This window comes from Chlorocebus sabaeus, chromosome 14 (assembly GCF_047675955.1).
Source record: "Chlorocebus sabaeus isolate Y175 chromosome 14, mChlSab1.0.hap1, whole genome shotgun sequence".
Lineage (NCBI taxonomy): Eukaryota > Metazoa > Chordata > Mammalia > Primates > Cercopithecidae > Chlorocebus > Chlorocebus sabaeus.
The window spans coordinates 103094730-103112953 of NC_132917.1; the positions used below are offsets into that span (position 1 = coordinate 103094730).

An 18224-nucleotide genomic window follows, 5' to 3' on the forward strand; every position below is an offset into this window, starting at 1 on the left:
GCCTTATGCAGTTGCAGATAAGGGATGAAACATGCCCTGGCCTCCTGCAGTCCCCGCAGGCTTGCTAGGATTAGGAAATTCCAGCCTGGCGAATTCTAGTCAGACCAATTCTCTGCTCTTGAACCCTGCTAAGATGTTTATCAATGACAATGCATGCACAGCAAGACCGGGAACCTCATTAGTAATTCTAGTTTTGCCCTGGCCTTGTGACCTTGCCCTGCCCACTTGCCTTGTGATATTTTATTACCCATGAAGCATGTGATCTTTCTGTGACCCACACCCTATTTGTACACTCCTTCCACTTTGAAAATTGCTAATAAAAATTTGCTGGTTTTACAGCTCAGGGGGCATCACCGAACCTGCTGACATGTAATGTCTACCCCGGACATGCAGCTTTAAAATTTCTCTCTTTGTACTCCTCTTTCCCTTTATTTCTCAGACCAGCCGACACTTAGGGAAAATAGAAAAGAAGCTACGTTGAATTATAGGGGGCTGATTTCCCCCGATGTTTCAAGAAGTCCTACTAGTTCTACCCTCAAAATCTATCTGCATCCCAACCACATCTCACCACCTGCACTTCCCTGCCCTGGTCATAACCACCGTCTCTGTCTCACCCAGATACTTCATCCCTTGTCATTCTTAAGAGTATTTTCACACTCACAGTGTTTAATACCTACGTCAAGTTAGAGGTCATGTCACTCCTCAGCTTGAAACACTCCAGTGGTCGTCATCACACTGAATAAAAGCCAAGGTGCTCAGGGTGACTCACTCGCAATCTAGTCGCTACCCTTCTCCAATCAGCTCTCACTGCTGTGGAGTTCTTCATGCCCTTTGGGCCACATGGCTTCCCAGCTGGCCCTTGGACACACTGGACTTGTCTCCATGACAAGGCTTTAATGCTGCCTGCCCCTTCAACCTGGGCTGTTTATTAAATGTCTCCTTCCTAGTTGGCCTTCCCAGGTCATCTGGCCTAAAATTGCTCTCCTCCTGCTGTATTTTTCTCAAGTGGATTACACTTTAAAATCTTTCATAACTATTTTTATTTCTTTATGTTACTTGCTGTCCTCCTCCTGTGGGACATAAATTCCACAAAGGCAGGTGTTCTTTTGTTTCCCTTTGTTCTGTGTGGTGCATTGCTGTATCCCCAGCATCAGGAACGGTGATTAGCATGAACAGAGCAACCCTCACTGGTTGTCTGGGTTCAGTATTCTGCTTTTCTAAGCTCAGTTGATGCAGAACAACTGGTTGTCTGGGTTCAGTATTTGCTTTTCTAAGCCCAAATGCAGTGTCAGTATGTGTAGCCATGTTAGATGTTAGAACACTGACATCCTTACCACTGATGAGTCAATAGCCACTGCCCCCAACCCTCCTGATATTTTATGGTCTAAATAATTACTTGATGCATCTACATTTAAGGCTGCAAACATGAATTTACTGGAGGAAGCCCAGTGGTGGTAGATGACCCAGTCTCTCTCTCAAACCTATCAAAATCACCAAGGAATCACAAATCTTCCAAGCAAAGGAAATTATAGAAAACACAAGTGAAATTGTTTCACAGAAATATCAGCAATACGTAGTAAATTTGAGATGATGGAGATTAAGAGGAAAATTAAATCATTCTTAAGTGGTCAAGGTAAAAAATTATTGTGTGGTTCACTATAGTTACATTTAAAACAGTCCAAAGTCAAACAACCAGTCTGATTAGTCTTGTCATTGGTATGTGCTGTCTTAGAGTTCTCCAGAGAAACAGAACTAGTAGGAGATTATCTATCTATGTATCTACCTAATCTATCTATACGCTATCTATTTTAAGGAATTGACTCATGAGATTGTGGGGCTTGGCAATCTAAAGGATACAAGGCAGGCTGGAAGACCGGAAATTCAGATAAGAGTTGGTGTTGTAGTCTTGACTCTGAATTCCATAGGGCAGCCAGTCGGAATTTCAGGCGGGATTTCTGTGTTGCAGTCTTGAGGCAGAATTCCTTCTTCTTTGGGAAACCTCAGTCTTTGCTCTTCAGGCCCTCAGCTGCTCACATTCCACAGTGCTGTCCTTCTGGCTGTCCTTCATGCTTTTGTGTTGCCTGTCCCATTGCCCTTAATCTTACATGGAAAAAATGGAAATAAATTCAGAGGGGAAACTTAGCTAAAGGTTTTGAGGAGAAAATGATCAAAACCAGAATTATTCACAGGACAACTTGTTCTATGAATAATTTTTGAAAAGGAACCATTTCCTCTACAGCTGACTTATTATGAGGAGCTTGATGATAAAATATTGGCAAAGCCTCCAGTGGAGATTTATCATGTTGTGACAGACCCCAGAAATGAATCTGGGTCTCCCGACTTCAATACAGTGCTCTTCCTATTACATAATGGGAGAATATGATTTTCTACTCTTTTACTTTACTTGTTGAGAAACAACTAATATTCAATTAAAAGCATCAGTCTTACATATTCAGTTGAATGAGATTCGGCAGTCATATCCACCATGTATCATCATCCATATCATTATCCCAACAGCACAGAACAGCATTTCTTCTTCCCAGAGAGTTGCCCTCACCCCTTTCCAATCAAATTTCCACATACTCTCTGGTTTCCAGCATGATAGATTATAATTTCCTTATTGTTGGGCTTCCCATAGGTATGATATAATATGTAGTCTTCTGTGTTTAGTTTCTTCTGCTTAACATAATTTTTCGGGAGCAAGACTTTATTATTTTTTGTTTCGAAACAAACTCAGAGTTACAGAACATGCTGTTTTTGAGAGTCATCCTGTGATTATATCACTATTTCCTTCCTTTTCATTGCTGAGTAGTTTACATTAAAAAAATAAGGATCCATTCTCCTGTTGTTAGACCTTTGGATTATTTTTAATTTTTGGTATTATGAATATGGCATTTACAAATATTCTTTTACAAGTGTTTTGTGGATATGTTTGTTAATTCTCTTGGGTAAGGGGGGAAGTTATTGAGCCATACAGTAGATGTTCTTTTAACTTTCTGTTAGGTTTTATATATATATATATATATATATAGTATATATATATATAGAGAGTGTATATAATTTATATACACTAAAATACACACATTTTTAAGTGTAAAGTTCAATAAGTTTTGATACATGTATACTCTATTGTCTTTGTTTTGTATTGCTATAAAGTAATACCTGAGGCTGGGTAATTTATTAAGAAAAAGTTTATTTGGCTCATGATTTTAATGACTGCAAAGTTCAAGACTGGGCATCTGCATCTGGTGAGGACCTCAGGTTGCTTCCAATCCTGGTGGAAGGTTAAGGGGAGCTGGCGTGTGCAGAGATCACATGGGAGAGAAGAAGCAAGGGGTGGGGGAGTGCCAAGTTCTTTTTAACAGCCAGCTCCCATGGGAATTAATAGAGTGAGTACTCACCACCAAGGGAGGGGATTGAGGAAGGGAATTAATCTATTCATGAGGGATCCACCCCCATGACCCAAACACTCCCCCTTAAGCCCCACCTTCAATATTGGGGATCTGTTTCAACATGAGGTGAGAAGGGTACAAATATCCACACATGGCACCTCTGAAACCATCATCTCAATCGACACATTCCACACATCTCTCTCATACTCTTTTATAAGTAATTGCCACCCTTCGTCTTCCATTCTAAGTACCCACTCACTGGCCTTGCAGTTTGGGAACATTATATAAATGGGACCATATAGCATGCATTCTTTTAGAACTGGTTTCTTTCATTCAGTATGTTTCTAAGATTCATTTATATTTTGTGAATCAGTGTTTTTGTTGTTGTTGTTGTTGTTTTGTTTTGTTTTTTTTTTTGCTGAGTAGTATTCCATTGTATGAATATAGAATAGTTTAGCCATATATGTGCTGATGGTCATTGGTATTGTTTCCAGTATTTGGCTATATGAATCGAACTGGTGTGAACATTTGTGTACAAGTCTTTTTGTGCGCATAAGTTTTTACTTCTCTTAGGTAAATACCCAGGAGGAGAATTTCTGGAGCGTAATGCAAGCATATAATCAGAAACTGCCAAACTGTGTTCATTGTATCATTTTACACTCCTGTCAGTGATGCATGAGAGTTCTAGGTACGCCACATCCTTGCCAAAATTAGATATTGTCAGATATTTTTATTAGCTGTGAAATAGAATCTCATTGTGATTTTAATTGTTTACATTTATCTAATAACTAGTAACTTTGAACAGTTGGTCCTGTGCTTATTGAACATTGATATATTTTCTTTTGTGAAATATCAGTTCAAGTATTTTCCTTATTTTAAAAAGTGGGCTATTTTATCGTTTTCATATGAATTTGTAAGAGTTATTTATGAAGTATAGGTACAAGTCTTTTATCTGATGTGCAAATTATGAGTATTTTGTCTGAGTCTGTGGCTTAGTCTATTCAAGTTCTGATGATGTCTTTGAAGAAGAAAAGTTTCTAATTTTAATAAAGTCCAAGCTATGATTTATTTTTCTTTCATGATTAGTGATTTTTGTATCCATTTAAAAAATATGTTCCTACTTCAGGTTTAAGATTTTCTATTATGTAATACAATCCATTTTTATTTTATTTTTGTGTATAGTGTAAGGTAGAACTTTTTCATATAGACAGTCAATTTTTCCATCATTATGTGTTGAAGGCAGTGTTTTTCACCATAAACTTACGCTGGCATTTTAATCAAACATTAATTTACTGTATATTTTTGAGTTTACTTCTGGACTCTCTCTTCTTTGATCAATATGTCTGCCCTTAGGCCCATACCACACTGTTTTCACTGGTAGCTTTTATATTAAGTCTTAAGGTCAGGTTGTGTAAGTTCTCTGACTTTGTTCTTATTCTTTAACCATGTCTTGGGTATTTCCAGTACTTTAATTTTCCATGCAGATTTTAGATTTCCATAGAAGCTTTAGAAACTAATTCTGCTGCTGGGAGGATAAGGTTACCCTGACCTCAGGACAAAAGAAGATGCACATGAACTAAATAAAGGGTGACAAATGCAGACCACAGCAATAAAGTCTGTGGAATTAGTTTGAAATTACACAGTGGTCTAAAATATTAGTCTTGAAGGGATCTTAATGATGATTTAGTCATTTCACATGTGCAAACTGTTAAGACTGTTGGCTGTTTTTCACATGGCCACAGCCCATTTCTTTTTCCTATGTGTCTGCAGTCCACAGAGCTTCTTCTGGCTCTCTATGCTCCATCTCTCCTTGGCCCAGGAGTTCCCATGGGACCTCCCAAGGGTGACTCAGGTCTCATCTTCCGATGAGATAAAAGGAATAAGATGGATATTCAGGGTAGAGATGTAAGAGATGTAAGAGCATGACTCAGGTCTCATCTTCCGATGAGATAAAAGGAATAAGATGGATATTCAGGGTAGAGATGTAAGAGCATGGTAAAATTTAGACTGCTCTTGTTCAGATCCATATATAAAAGCTTTATTTTTTGGATCTCAAATTACATCCCCTGGTCATCTGCACTGGTTCATTCAATGAATATTTCTGAGACTGGGCATGGTGACTCAGGCCTGTAATCCCAACACTGGGAGGTCAAAGTGGGTGGATCTCTTGAGCCCAGATGTTTGAGACCAACCTGGGCAATATGGTGAAACCCTGTCTCTATGAAAAATACAAAAATTAGCTGGGCATGGTGATGCGTGCATGTAGTCCCAGCTACTCTGGAGGCTGAGGTGGGAGGATCACCTGAGCCTGGGAGATGGAGGCTGCAGTAAGCCGTGATTGCACCACTGCATTCCAGCCTGGGCGACAGAGTGAGACCTTGCCTCAGAAAAATAATAATAAACAAACATTTCTGAGCACCTACTTTGTGCTCTTCCAGGCACGTGAGCTATATCAATAGACAAAACTCACAAAAATAATCTTGCCTTCTGGAGGTCATATTCCAATGGATAAAACAGAAAATAATAAACATGATGCATAATTAGAATGTTAGGCAGTGATGAATGCCTTAGAAAAAGATTGGAGCAGGTTAAGGAGATGGGGAATGGGAGAGGAGACATTGTAATTCAAAATTGATTGGTCAGGAATTCAAACAAATACTTGGACACTAATAGCAGCATTATTCAAAATAGTCAATAGCTAGAAGCAACCCAGATGCCCATCAATGGATGAATGGATAAACAAAGTGTGGTAGGTACGCGCAGTTGAATATAATTCAATCATTAGAAGCAATAAAGTACAGACCCATGCTACAATATGAACAAACCTTGGAAAGATTATGTTAAGTGAAATAAGGCAGTCACAAAGGGCGCTTATTGAGTGATTCTGTTTATAGGAAATATTCAGAATAGATAAATCTATAGAGTCAGAAAGTAGATTGGTGGTGGCTATGGGTTTGTGGTAGAAGAGGAAGAATGGGGACTTCATGTTAATGGGTGTGGGGTTATACTCGGGGATGGTGAAAATGTTTTGAAACTAGATAAAGTTAGTGGTTGTACCACACTGGGAATGTGCCAAATGTCACTAAATTGTGCACTTTAAAATAGTTAATTTTATGTTATGTTAATTTCAGCACAATTTTTAAAAATCAGAAGCAAAAAAAGAACAGAAAATTGAGTAGTCAGGCTAAGTCTCATTGAGAATGTACAGTCTGAGTGCCCACTTGGAGGAGGTAAGTTAGCTCTTGGAGGAGGTGGGTAATGGGAAGAAGCTGTCCAGGCGGAAGGAACAACGTGTGCCTAGTGCCTTCAAGGAACAGCAACGAGGATATGGGGTTGGAGGGGAGGGGTCAGAGAGGTGATTGGTGGTGTTCCATCGTGTGGGACCTCCCTACTTCTGTAAAGATGTTGGCTTTTCCTCTGGGTGAGGTGGAAGACTTTGGAGGCCTCCTTGATTTGACCTAGGTTCTAACAGAATCTCCAGAGTATCTGTTTTAGGAATAGACTTAAGAGGGTACAACTGGAAGCAGGGACAGCAATTTAGAAGCAGTTATTAAAATCCAAGTGAGAGACCATGGTGGATTGGACAAGGATGGTGGCCATGAGAATGGAGAGGTGTAATTGCAGGTAGGATGTGCTTTGAAGATGAAACCATAAGTTGTCCTGATGGATTGCATTTCCAATATGTGAGGAAGAGAAGAGTCAATAATAAATGGAGTCTTGGTCTGAGCCAACATTCAGCATGGAGTTATCATCATTGCGATTAGAAGGCAGTGGGAGACACTGACTTTTCTTTGGGGCAAGGGAGGCAAGGAGGCTGGAGGAGATCAGAAGTTCTGTTCTGGAGACATGAAGCTTTTGTGAATTCCACTTGTTCCTTGAATATATGCTGGTTTCTTCTGTTTTTTTCTTTTTGTTGTTATTTGTTTGTTTGTTTTTTAAAATTTTAGATTATAGGGTATATGTACTTGTTTGTTACAAAGGTATATTGCATACTGTTGAGGATTGGTCTTACCCAATTAGTGAATATTGTACCCAGGAGGTAATTTTTCATTCATCACTCCCTACCCTCCCTACTTTTGGAGTCCTCAGTGTCTCTTATTTCCACCTTATGTCCATGTGTACCCATGGTTTAGCTCCCATATATGAGTAAGAACATGTGGTGTTTGGTTTTCTGTTTCTTAACTGGTTCACTTAAAATAATGGTCTCCAATTCCATCCATGTGGCAAAGGACATAATCTCATTCTTTTTATGGCTGCGTAGTAATCCTTGGTGCATAGGTACCACATTTTCTTTAGTCAACCATTGATGGACACTTAAGTTGGTTCCAAGACTTTCCTATTGTGAACAGTGCTACAGTGAATATACTAGTAGTGGTGGAGAGGTGTCTTTTTTATATAATGATTTCTTTTCCTTAGAAAAGTAGTGAGATTTCTGGAGTGAATGGTAGTTTTATTTTTGGTTCATTGAGAGACCTTCATACAGTTTTCCATAGAGATTGAACTAACTAACATTCTCAGCAACAATGTATAAGCATTCCCTTTTATCCACATTCATCCCAACATCTGCTGTTTTTTGAGTTTTTAATAATAGCCATTCAGACGGGTCTTCTGGTTTCTGGAGGGGAGGATTGGGTGAAGCAGGAAGGAGTTTGGAGGGAATGAGTGGAGGCTTGAGTGGGCCTTGAGTTTAGAGTGTGGGCAAGAAGGATCCCAGAGGCAAGCACTTTGCTCAAGGCGACACAGCTAATAAAGCTCAGGGGTCCAGCACATTCTCCCGAGGCCCAGGCCAAGCCGTTTAGGGCCATGCTGGTTCTGCCCCATCCGCTGCGGATCCTGCAAACATTTTCATCAATAAAAAAATAATTAAAAGAAAAACAGAATAAAAATGGTACCCGAATGTCCTCTAATGAAATGAAGGGGAAAAATCCATCTCCGGCTTATAGTGAGAGTCACTCAATGAGAGCCTGACTCACTGAAATTCATACAAGATTAATGTAACCAAGTTCCCTGTCTTTTGTCACCGGTTTACAGTAACAGCAGGCCACTCATGGCCAGCTCTGGAATGTGTTAGGACATTTGCATATTACCTTTCAGTGTGATATCTGCTAAGTCAAATGAAGAAGTCTTGAAAGATGCCTTCTAAGTTTGGAAGTATTTGAGTGTCACATTCCATAAGCCAGCAGCTAGTTGTTGCCCTCAAAACATAAAGTTTTGTTTGTTCTTTTGTTTTTTGTTTTTTTTTAGTGGATATGTCAGTGAAGTAGATTATAAACAGACACATATAAGATTTCAGAACTGTAACAAAATTAAGAAAAATCTAGTTCAATGAGGTTAGATTCTATGAAATTAATCTGAAAAGGGATAGTAGTTATGAGAAATCTTTAAAAAGTGGATATTTGCCACAGAAACAAGCAGATACTGGAAGTTTTCTGATTAAGTTGGAAGAAATGTATGAGGGCTTAAAATGCCTTGCTTTATTCTTTCATTAGAAGAGCTTGCCTTTTTGCAGTTTGTCTCAAGTTGGTATAAACTACTCTCTGTTATGTTGGGTGGTGCCTGAATAGTGAGAAGCCAAAATGATTTAGTTCTTTTCAAAGAAGAAAGTATAGACTAGCTTATTTTAATAACCCAGTCCCAATTATAAAAAGAAAAGCTTTACCACTCTAATCTCTGGCATAGAGAATGTTCTCTTTTTCAGTTGACATTAGGGGTAAAGAAAACCTTGGCTTTGAAGTTCAGCAAGTCTTGTTTCAACCCCAGCCGCAACTGGGTAAACTTAGTCAAATTACTTAACCAGTCTTATCCTTGGGTTTTTATTTTTATCTATAAAATTTGAGTGATGTTGATGATAAGTACCACACCGTATTGCACTTTGAACGAAAAGTCTTAATTGTCAAATGAACAACTGAATTGTTTTACAGGAATAGTTCAACTTTAATAAATACTCCTGCAGAATTTCATCATGATGTTAAAATTGATGGAAGCTTTATTTTCTAAACTGAGAAACCAGTGCTCACGTGGCCTAGTTTAAGAATGAATGCTCAAACTTAATACATGTTTTAAAAAGATGTTTTGGGATATCAAATGTAAAACAATTCCTAGTTTGTGTTATTTTATTGAACAAACCCTACGCAGCACTTGGGCAATCGCAGGCACCGTTGCAGACTCGCTGGCTCCTGGCTGTGATCTCATGCCCCAATTGCAATAAGATCCTGATGAAATGGACTTCCACAAGTAGGTCAAGAATAACAATGTGCAGACCTAATTCCTCTAATTTACGGTGAACATCTCATGGTTAATCTCCTCTCCCAGCGGTCAAAGGGCTCTGTATCTCTTCCTCTCAGAGCCACTCCACATGCCAAAAGGCTGACTAAACCCCTGACAGATAAGAGATTCAAGAGTGGTTCCAGCCCCCATGGGGAGCAAAGACACTGGCTCAAAAAATGTACTGAGAACTCTCCCTTTTGCAGCTCCTCCTTTCTTAACCTTCCATAAGCAGCGGCAGTTGGATGCTGTGATTAGTCTAGACTTCAGAGTCAGCCTTCTTGGTTTCAAATTCTGACTTCAACTCTTAACGTGAAGTGACGTGGGCAAGTTGCTTAATCTTTCTGTGCCTCAGTGTCCTTCTCTGTAAAATGGGCATCATCATAATAGCACCTGCCTCATTGGGTGAGTGTGAGAATGAAGGAATTAATACATGTAAATCACTTAGACAGTGTCTGGCATAGAGGACATTCTAAAGAAAGGTTAGTTATTATCATTATATTATTATATTGGTCTGGAATTAGTTCCTGAATCCTTCTGAGATGTGATGACTCGTAAACGTAGGTTGAGTTTACTCATATTAGGGTCATCGCAACTATGCATAGCTAAAATCAAATTTTGCTTTTGAAGTTTGTTTTACCTGGAGCCCAAGAGTTGAGGGTTACGGTTTCCTTTGTCATTCCACTTGAGGGAAGCTTCTTAGTCACAGCTTCCTTCTCTTTCTCTGCACTCTAGAAAAACTTCTTTTTTTTTTGTTTTTCTTCATCCAGGCACAGAGCCCTACTGGGACCTAAATCCAAGGAGCTGAAATCTGTTTTGGGATGGGATGGAGTCACATTCTGGACCCTAGACAGAGAATTTCTAAGTTCCAGAAAGTGCTGCTTACTTTGCATTGCCTCTTCCCAACCTTTGCTTTCGAAACTCCTGGCACCAATGCTGCCAAGGCTGACGGAGCTTTCCTGAGTGGTGTCTGTTAAATGAGGTGTCAAGGAATATCTGGAAAGGCAGCCTCCAGGCCCCCAATGTCAAGACCCTTTAGAACTGAAAGTGTCCTAATATCGGGGCACAGGCAATAAGCATGATTTATTATTCAGCCTGAGAAACTGATGCTAAAATAGGAGGAAATCATTCAATTATTTCCTGTCAAGGGATTACTCAATGTTGTTTTTATGTTTAAATATTTATTTGTCAACATCAAGAATTCTTAGGACATGATGCATCAGCATTTTTGAACAAGTCATAGATTTGACCACAAATCAAATTTCAGGATGGGTGGAGTGTCTCTGCTTTAAAATAGAAGAGAGTGAGTAGTCTAGGAGGAGGGAGCTACACAGACTGGAAACTATTCTTAGCTCCGTCACTGACTCCAAGTTCATCCCCTCTGTCTTTCAGTTTGGGTAAGCATCAATTAGTTATCTAAAATTTGTAATCAAAAAGTCTTCATCATTCATGATTGTGTTATCTTTATGTTTGTAAATTTCTATGTTGCTTCTATTCCTCCCCTTATATTTTAAGAAAAGAAGTAAGAAAGTAAATGATTATTTTTCTGAAAGAAAAAATAAATGTATTTATTATTATTCACAGACCTTCAACTATTCTTAGAAAGCCTTTGGTGACTCCTGGGAACAAGCTGAGTCAGGAACAAAAGTTTGAGGGTTTGGGGTTGAGCATAGGACAATTGCTTGGCTAATGCTTTAGTCTAGTTCTGACTTTGCTACTCCTAAGTTGCTTTGTGATGACTACTTGCACATGTGTCTGTTTCACAAGATACAATGTATTTTCTAAAGCTACTGAATTTTATGGTTTGTTTTTTTTTTCAAAAATAGAAACTCATATTCTTTCCTTCTTAAAATTAAGTTTCTTTCAGGACATTCTCATGAGAGTGGTAAAATATAACTGTGAAGTAGCATGATAATTGTGAAATAGCATGATCATTGTGAGAGCTGTATGACCTGAAACTTCTATAGGAATAAGTGCAATACCGCATATCTGAAACCTGCTGTTATATCTCTTTGCACTTAATGAAATATGTGTTGATCGATTCATTCTCCTGGGTGGTGCTGAGAAAGTAAAAATCATGGCTGATAAAAATTCCGTTTATGGTTTTGTCTAATTTATTTTTCAGTTAAGATATAGGCTACTCTTCCCAACTCAGCCTTGGAGAGCATCATCAACTGCCTCATGTGTGGTGACCTTCACTGTCGTATGCCAGTGACTCATCTGAAGTAATCTCAACAGCCAGTTACCAACACTTGCTCTTGATTGATAAACAGAGAATGGGGCTTTGGATCTTAGCAATTCTCACAATTCTCGTGTATTCCACAGAAGCGAAGTTTAGTAAGTATTGCCTTTTAACTATAATTTAAATTTTTATAAATTAAATAATTTCAAGAACATTTACCTTGTTTTAAGCAGCGTGCTTCCAATTGTTCCAGTTGAATTGTAAACTGAAAAATATATTGTTTTTGTACGATCATTATTCATTACAAATCTATCAGAAGAAATTCTTTGTAATGAATGTATCATCAGTTTGGCTTCACATATTCAAATGCAGCAGAATTTAACATGGTGCCTGCACATGGGAAGTGTTGCAGATGTTTATTGACTAACACAAAGTTTGTTTAGATAGATATGACTGCCTTTCCACCGGAGAACTGTGAGGGGTTTAGCTCCAAATTAATTCATTAGCATTTCATAAGAGATCTTAATCAGTTACTTATTCTTTCCCAAAGTATCACAGTATATGACTGGCTTCTAAATTTAATCCTGGAAGCAAATATTGAGAGGATAGGAATTATGATCTTCTCATTTGATCATTTCAGGATCGTCTTTATGTCTTTTATTTGCAGGTAAACAGTCGTGGGGCCTGGAAAATGAGGCTTTAATTGTGAGATGTCCTAGACAAGGAAAACCTAGTTACATCGTGGATTGGTATTACTCACAAACAAACAAAAGTATTCCCACCCAGGAAAGAAATCGTGTGTTTGCCTCAGGCCAACTTCTTAAGTTTCTACCAGCTGAAGTTGCTGATTCTGGTATTTATACCTGCATTGTCAGAAGGTATTGTGCGGAGAGCTCCCATCTTCTTTCACCCTGCTCCCCTTTCTTGAATGGTTGATTGCCTGAGCTGCCCTTGCTTTCATTCCTTCCCTAGTCTTTTCTGGAACAGTTAAATTTACAAAGCGATTTGAATAAAAGTGATTTGGATAAACTTCTAGGAATACTATCAGGTTGAGGTCTAGCTCATTTTGAGCTATTTGGATTTACAGTTGCAGGGATTAATTTGTAACTGACTTAGAGAAAAACCTAGCTTTCCTAGTGACCAAGATAACTGAGAGCAATTGCTTACATTTGGCTGGAATTAAGAACAAACTAGAGCAGAAGATAGTAATCTGGATGTTTTCCATCTCAGGGGTCCTCTAGTAGGTGAAAAGGGGCAATGACCAATGCTTTGAACCTCCAAGTTAAGCCACAGAAGGCTGATGAGATTGTGTGCCTAAAAATTACTCTTGTTCACAAATTGTTAAATGTTTTGATTTTGTGATTGTATTTGGCACACACAAAATGTCAAATGAACGACATCAAAAGGCAGGATGTATTAGTTAAGGGCCTAGGTCTGAGGCCAGACAACGGTCCAATTCATGCTCTGCCACTGGTTAACTGTGTGACGTCAGCAAGTTACTTCTCTGCCCTTTAGTTTCCTTCTCTGTAAAATGCATATAATGTAATAATAGAATTCATCTCAAAGCATTACTGTGAAAATAAACTAAGGTAATGGGGAAAAGTGCTCAACATTGTTACTGGTACATAGTAAACTCTCAATAAATAGTGGTTATCTTTATTACACTGGGATTACAGCGTTACAGCAGATGTAGTATATGAATAAATGGCAAAGAAGTCATTGTTAGGGCTGCTATGGGGGCTATGTTTTTAGCTCAAATGTAACAAAAAAGTATTTAAACTCTAGATTTTCATGTTTATTTTTAAATAGGAAAATAACCATTATGTATATTGATGGTTTTTAAGAAGAAAAGCAATATTAAGTAAAGGCTAAATTTAGGTTAAGTTATTTCACAATGCTAAGTGACTCTTAATTTTCGGATTTATTTTAATAGTCCCACATTCAATAGGACTGGATATGCGAATGTCACCATATATAAAAAACAACCAGATTGCAACGTTCCAGATTATTTGATGTATTCAACCATATCTGGATCAGAAAAAAATTCCAAAATTTACTGTCCTACAATTGACCTCTACAATTGGACAGCACCTCTTGAGTGGTTTAAGGTAAGAGGAAATTTGGAAGGAAATAGATGAAAATTACACAATTAAAATAGACACAAGTGGCCAGGCACAGTCGCTCATGCCTCCAATCCCAGCACTTTGGGAGGCCAAGGCAGGCAGATCACTTGAGGCCAGGAGTTCGAGACCAGCCTGGCCGACATGAAGAAACTCCATCTCTACTAAAAATATAAAAATTAGCTGGGCATGGTGGCACACACCTGTAATCCCAGCTGCTTGGGAGGCTGAGGTACGAAAATCACTTGAACCCAGAGGGCACAGGTTACAGTGAGCCCAGATTGCACCACTCACTCCAGCCTGGGCAACAAAGATTCTGTCAATAAATAAATAAACAAAAGTGAAGAATTACTGAAAAGGAAATGAAATTTCTCATTTCAGAATTGTCAGGCTCTTCAAGGATCAAGGTATAAGGCGCACAAGTCATTTTTGGTCATTGATAATGTGATGACTGATGATGCAGGTGATTACACCTGTAAATTTATACACAATGAAAATGGAGCCAATTATAGTGTGACGGCGACCAGGCCCTTCACGGTCAAGGGTGAGCTACCAACATTAATGAGATAGAATACTACTGGAAAGAAGTCAAAGTGGGAACAGTTGTGCCCTTCTGGTTGGGTTTCTTGCACTTCACCCTCCTCCCTCTACTTCCTCCTGCTCCATCTTATCTTATACATTCTGAACTATGACGCAAAGAGATTTTCTGAACGCACTATCAAGATTTAAGAAATTTCAGGGGGAATTACATTACTAATTCAAAGCCACATCTATTCTTGATTCTTTTTTTGTGACTTAATTTTTCAAAGATAAAGCAGTCTGAATTCTAACTTAACTTACTTTTTTTGAATGGCAATACAAAATTTGCCATTCAAATTTTGGAGAGCAAAACCAACTTTTTTTTTTTTTTCTAGTTTGGTTTCAGAGTTTCTGCAAATTAAAAAGAGAAGAATTTACTCTTTAGTAATACTCACTGGATTCAAAGTTTAATGAGAGGCTTTATGATGCGATACTATGGTATACATAAATGTTATTGCGTGGATTTTAATCCATGTTTGCAAAATACTTTCAATATCATCAGTGGCCTTGAGTAGTTCACTTCATTCTAAAAATGTGTTTTCCAAGTTGTCTTAAATTTTATAAAAGCCTATTTAAGGGAAAGACTTCATGATCATAGCTTATCAATCTGTAAATAACTGGGGTCTCCTTAGCACAAGTTGATCTACATACGTTGATGAAATAGCCTCTTAACGTACGATAGTTTTTTTAGGGCAAAGCAATATTGGAGACAATTTTTTGGAGTTTTCCAATACTTCACTGCAGCACTGCAAAATAAGCATCACCAGACCACATTCCTATTAGTGTCTCTTTCTGTTTAATAGCAACCCTTACAGTGGTCCTTAATCACACTGTCCTTAAATAAATGAGCATGAAGGGATGGAGGATTGCAGCAGCGCTCCACAAGCACTGCCAGTCTTTCAGCCCTGGTTGTCCCAGGAGTCAGAATTCCATACGGGGAAGATTTCCCTGAGGATGGGCCACCCTAGTGGAGAACTGCGAGCAAATCTGTGGACTCATCCATTTATTGTTTTCAGAGGTCTTTTGAAATCTTCCCTGTAGTCTTATTCTGTAGAAGTGTAGTTTTCTAACAATTACTAGGTCATGTAATTCGTTTTATGGGTTGGACCTGCATTTGTTTTAGTGATGTCAAAGAGAATACAGATATTACAAAGCATCATAGGTAATAAAAGAAAGCTTTATTTAAATGCTTTTCTGTTGTGTGTGTGTGTGTGTGTGTGTGTGTGTGTGTGTGTGTCATTATGGGTTATTGTCAGAAGAATTTGAAAAACATTGCTATGAAATAGAATAGAAGCATGAAGATACAAACTTATATTGAGTAGCATTCAATGCTCCCCTAATATTTATATTTCTTTTTGTCTTTAAGATGAGCAAGGCTTCTCTCTGTTTCCTGTAATCAGAGCCCCTGCACACAATGAAACAAAGGAAGTGGAAATTGGTAAGAAAATTTATCAGAATGCTGTAAATATTGCCTGGAAAATCCTTCCATATGACCCCTGTTCTGAATTCCCTTAGCAGGGGTCAGGCAATTAGCATAGGGAACCTTGAGGGGTAAGTGAGGTGACATCCCTGGAAGCACCTGCCCCAAGCATTTGCTAATATTGGGAACCAGGACACAGCAATTGCAGTGTTCATTTGTTTATTGCATGTTGTAATTCATGGTGCTTTCATGTATGCATCTAATTTCATCTTCATCTCTATCCCAGAGCTTGGGGTGGAAAACTGCAGAGTGTCCATTCTGGGCAATGGTAGCCAGGTCTGGTAAAACACGTTTATATTCAAAGGTAGCTTATGGAGAGAGGAAGAGAGTTCTGTAGAAAGACTGTGGAAGAGAGTGGTTGGAAAGAAACTCTAATTTCTAGTAAAGGGCAATCCTTTTACTAGAAATCCTTTATAAAGTGGGGTTGGTGAAGCCAGAATCATTGGCCTTGTTAGTTTCCCATGCAGGTGGGTGAATGAGAAACCCAGCTGGGTGAATGAAAGTAATGGGAGCCGGGAGGAGGTAAGAGAGGACATAGAAAGAGGAAGGTGCTAGAGATGAGGGAGGGAGGTCCCAGCGGGGTGCATACTAAGTGTTCAGTAAGTTTTTTTTTTTTACATTAAATGGGATAAAATGCTAGTCGCAGAAGTTAATTTTATTGGTGAATGTCCTTACTCCCCTCTAGGAGAAAACACAAACCTAACTTGCTCTGCTTGTTTTGGAAAAGGCGCTCAGTTCTTGGCTGCCGTCCAGTGGCAGCTTAATGGAAAAAAAGTTACAGACTTCGGTGAACCAAGAATTCAACAAGAGGAAGGGCAAAATCAAAGGTATTTTTATATCGAAGAGAACCATCCTCTTCCCCTTGCACATCGTTTGCACGTGCAAAGTAGGCATTACATGTAACAGGTTGCTTTCTTAGTTTCAGCGATGGGCTGACTTGTGTAAACATGGTTTTAAGAATAGCTGATGTAAAGGAAGAGGATTTATTGCTGCGGTACGACTGTCTGGCCCTGAATTTGCATGGCTTGAGAAGGCACACCATAAGACTAAGTAGGAAAAATCCAAGTAAGGAGTGTTTCTGAGACTTTGGTCACCTGAACTTTCTGTAGCAAGGGTAAGCGGAATGGAGTGTGGTTCCGAGAGATACATCAAGACAATGGGAATGGCTTGTGCCATAAAGTGTACTTCTCTTCTTTGGGATGCTGTTTGCTATCTGGTCTTTGTAGACTGTTCCTGTTTGCTGGGAGCTTCTCTGCTGCTTAAGTTCCTCCTCCTTCCCCACTGCCTCCTATGGTTGGTTTCTCTACAACACTCAGCTGCTTCTTTGGTCATCCTTGTTTTCTAACTTTATGAACTCCCTCTGTCTCACTGTATGTGAAAGAAAATGCACCAACAACAGTAAACTGAACGTGTTCTTTTGTGCTCTTTTGTAACTTGTGTTACCTGTTGTAAACATGGTTCCTTCTATACCTTTTTCTGGTCATAATGACCACTCATTTTGTTAGTGAGGGTGGTAAAGTGAACAAAAAGGGGAAGTATCTAACTACTGCCATTTCAGTGAGAAAATCCTAGGTGCTACTTTATAATAAGACACTTTTTAGGCCATTCTTGCACTGGTATAAAGAAATGCCTGAGACTGGGTGATTTATATGAAAAGAGGTTTAATTGGCTCACGGTTCTGCAGGCTGTGCGGGAAGCATGGCGGCATCTGCTTCTGGGGACACCTCAGGAGCTTTACTCATGGCAGAAGGCAAAACAAAGGCAGGCACTTCAAACGGTGAAAGCAGGAGCGAGAGAGACAGAGGTGACGCACTTAAACAGCCAGATCTCATGAGAAGTCACTCACTATTGCAAGGACAGCATCAAGGGGATGGTAGTAAACCGTTCATGATGAGCTTACCCCCATGGTCCAATCACCTCCCATCAGGCTCCACCTTGAATACTGGGGATTACCATTCAGCATAAGATTTGGGCAGGAACACAGACCCAAACCATATCACACACATTATGACTGTTAAACTTTATAAAGTATTTAAGGTACATGGAACACATGGGAAGTCTGGTAGCTCAGCCCATTTCTTTATTGCATCTGTTATTCACCATGCAATTCAGGTACCACCTATGCCAGGGAACTTTTCTTGGCCCTCAGTTTGCGGTATACATGCTTTCTAAGTACTCTTGTAGCATCCTGTTTGTATCGTAGCACT

General features: G+C 39.0%; 1 protein-coding gene across 2 annotated transcripts in view; it reads left to right on the forward strand.

Moving 5' to 3' along the window:
• IL1RL1 (interleukin 1 receptor like 1) overlaps nt 1-18224 on the forward strand; it is a 38392-nt gene that overhangs the window by 8793 nt on the left and 11375 nt on the right. The window contains exons 1-8 of one of the 2 annotated variants that reach the window (XM_008008253.3): nt 10885-11053; nt 11782-11993; nt 12506-12716; nt 13772-13946; nt 14340-14502; nt 15904-15975; nt 16703-16844; nt 16937-17082. In XM_008008253.3, the coding sequence (XP_008006444.2) occupies nt 11933-11993; nt 12506-12716; nt 13772-13946; nt 14340-14502; nt 15904-15975; nt 16703-16844; nt 16937-17082 (970 nt within the window). In that variant the 5' untranslated portion in view covers nt 10885-11053; nt 11782-11932. Of the gene's footprint in view, nt 1-10884; nt 11054-11781; nt 11994-12505; nt 12717-13771; nt 13947-14339; nt 14503-15903; nt 15976-16702; nt 16845-16936; nt 17083-18224 lie in introns of those variants that run through there. The other variant, XM_073023295.1, reaches the window with a different exon arrangement.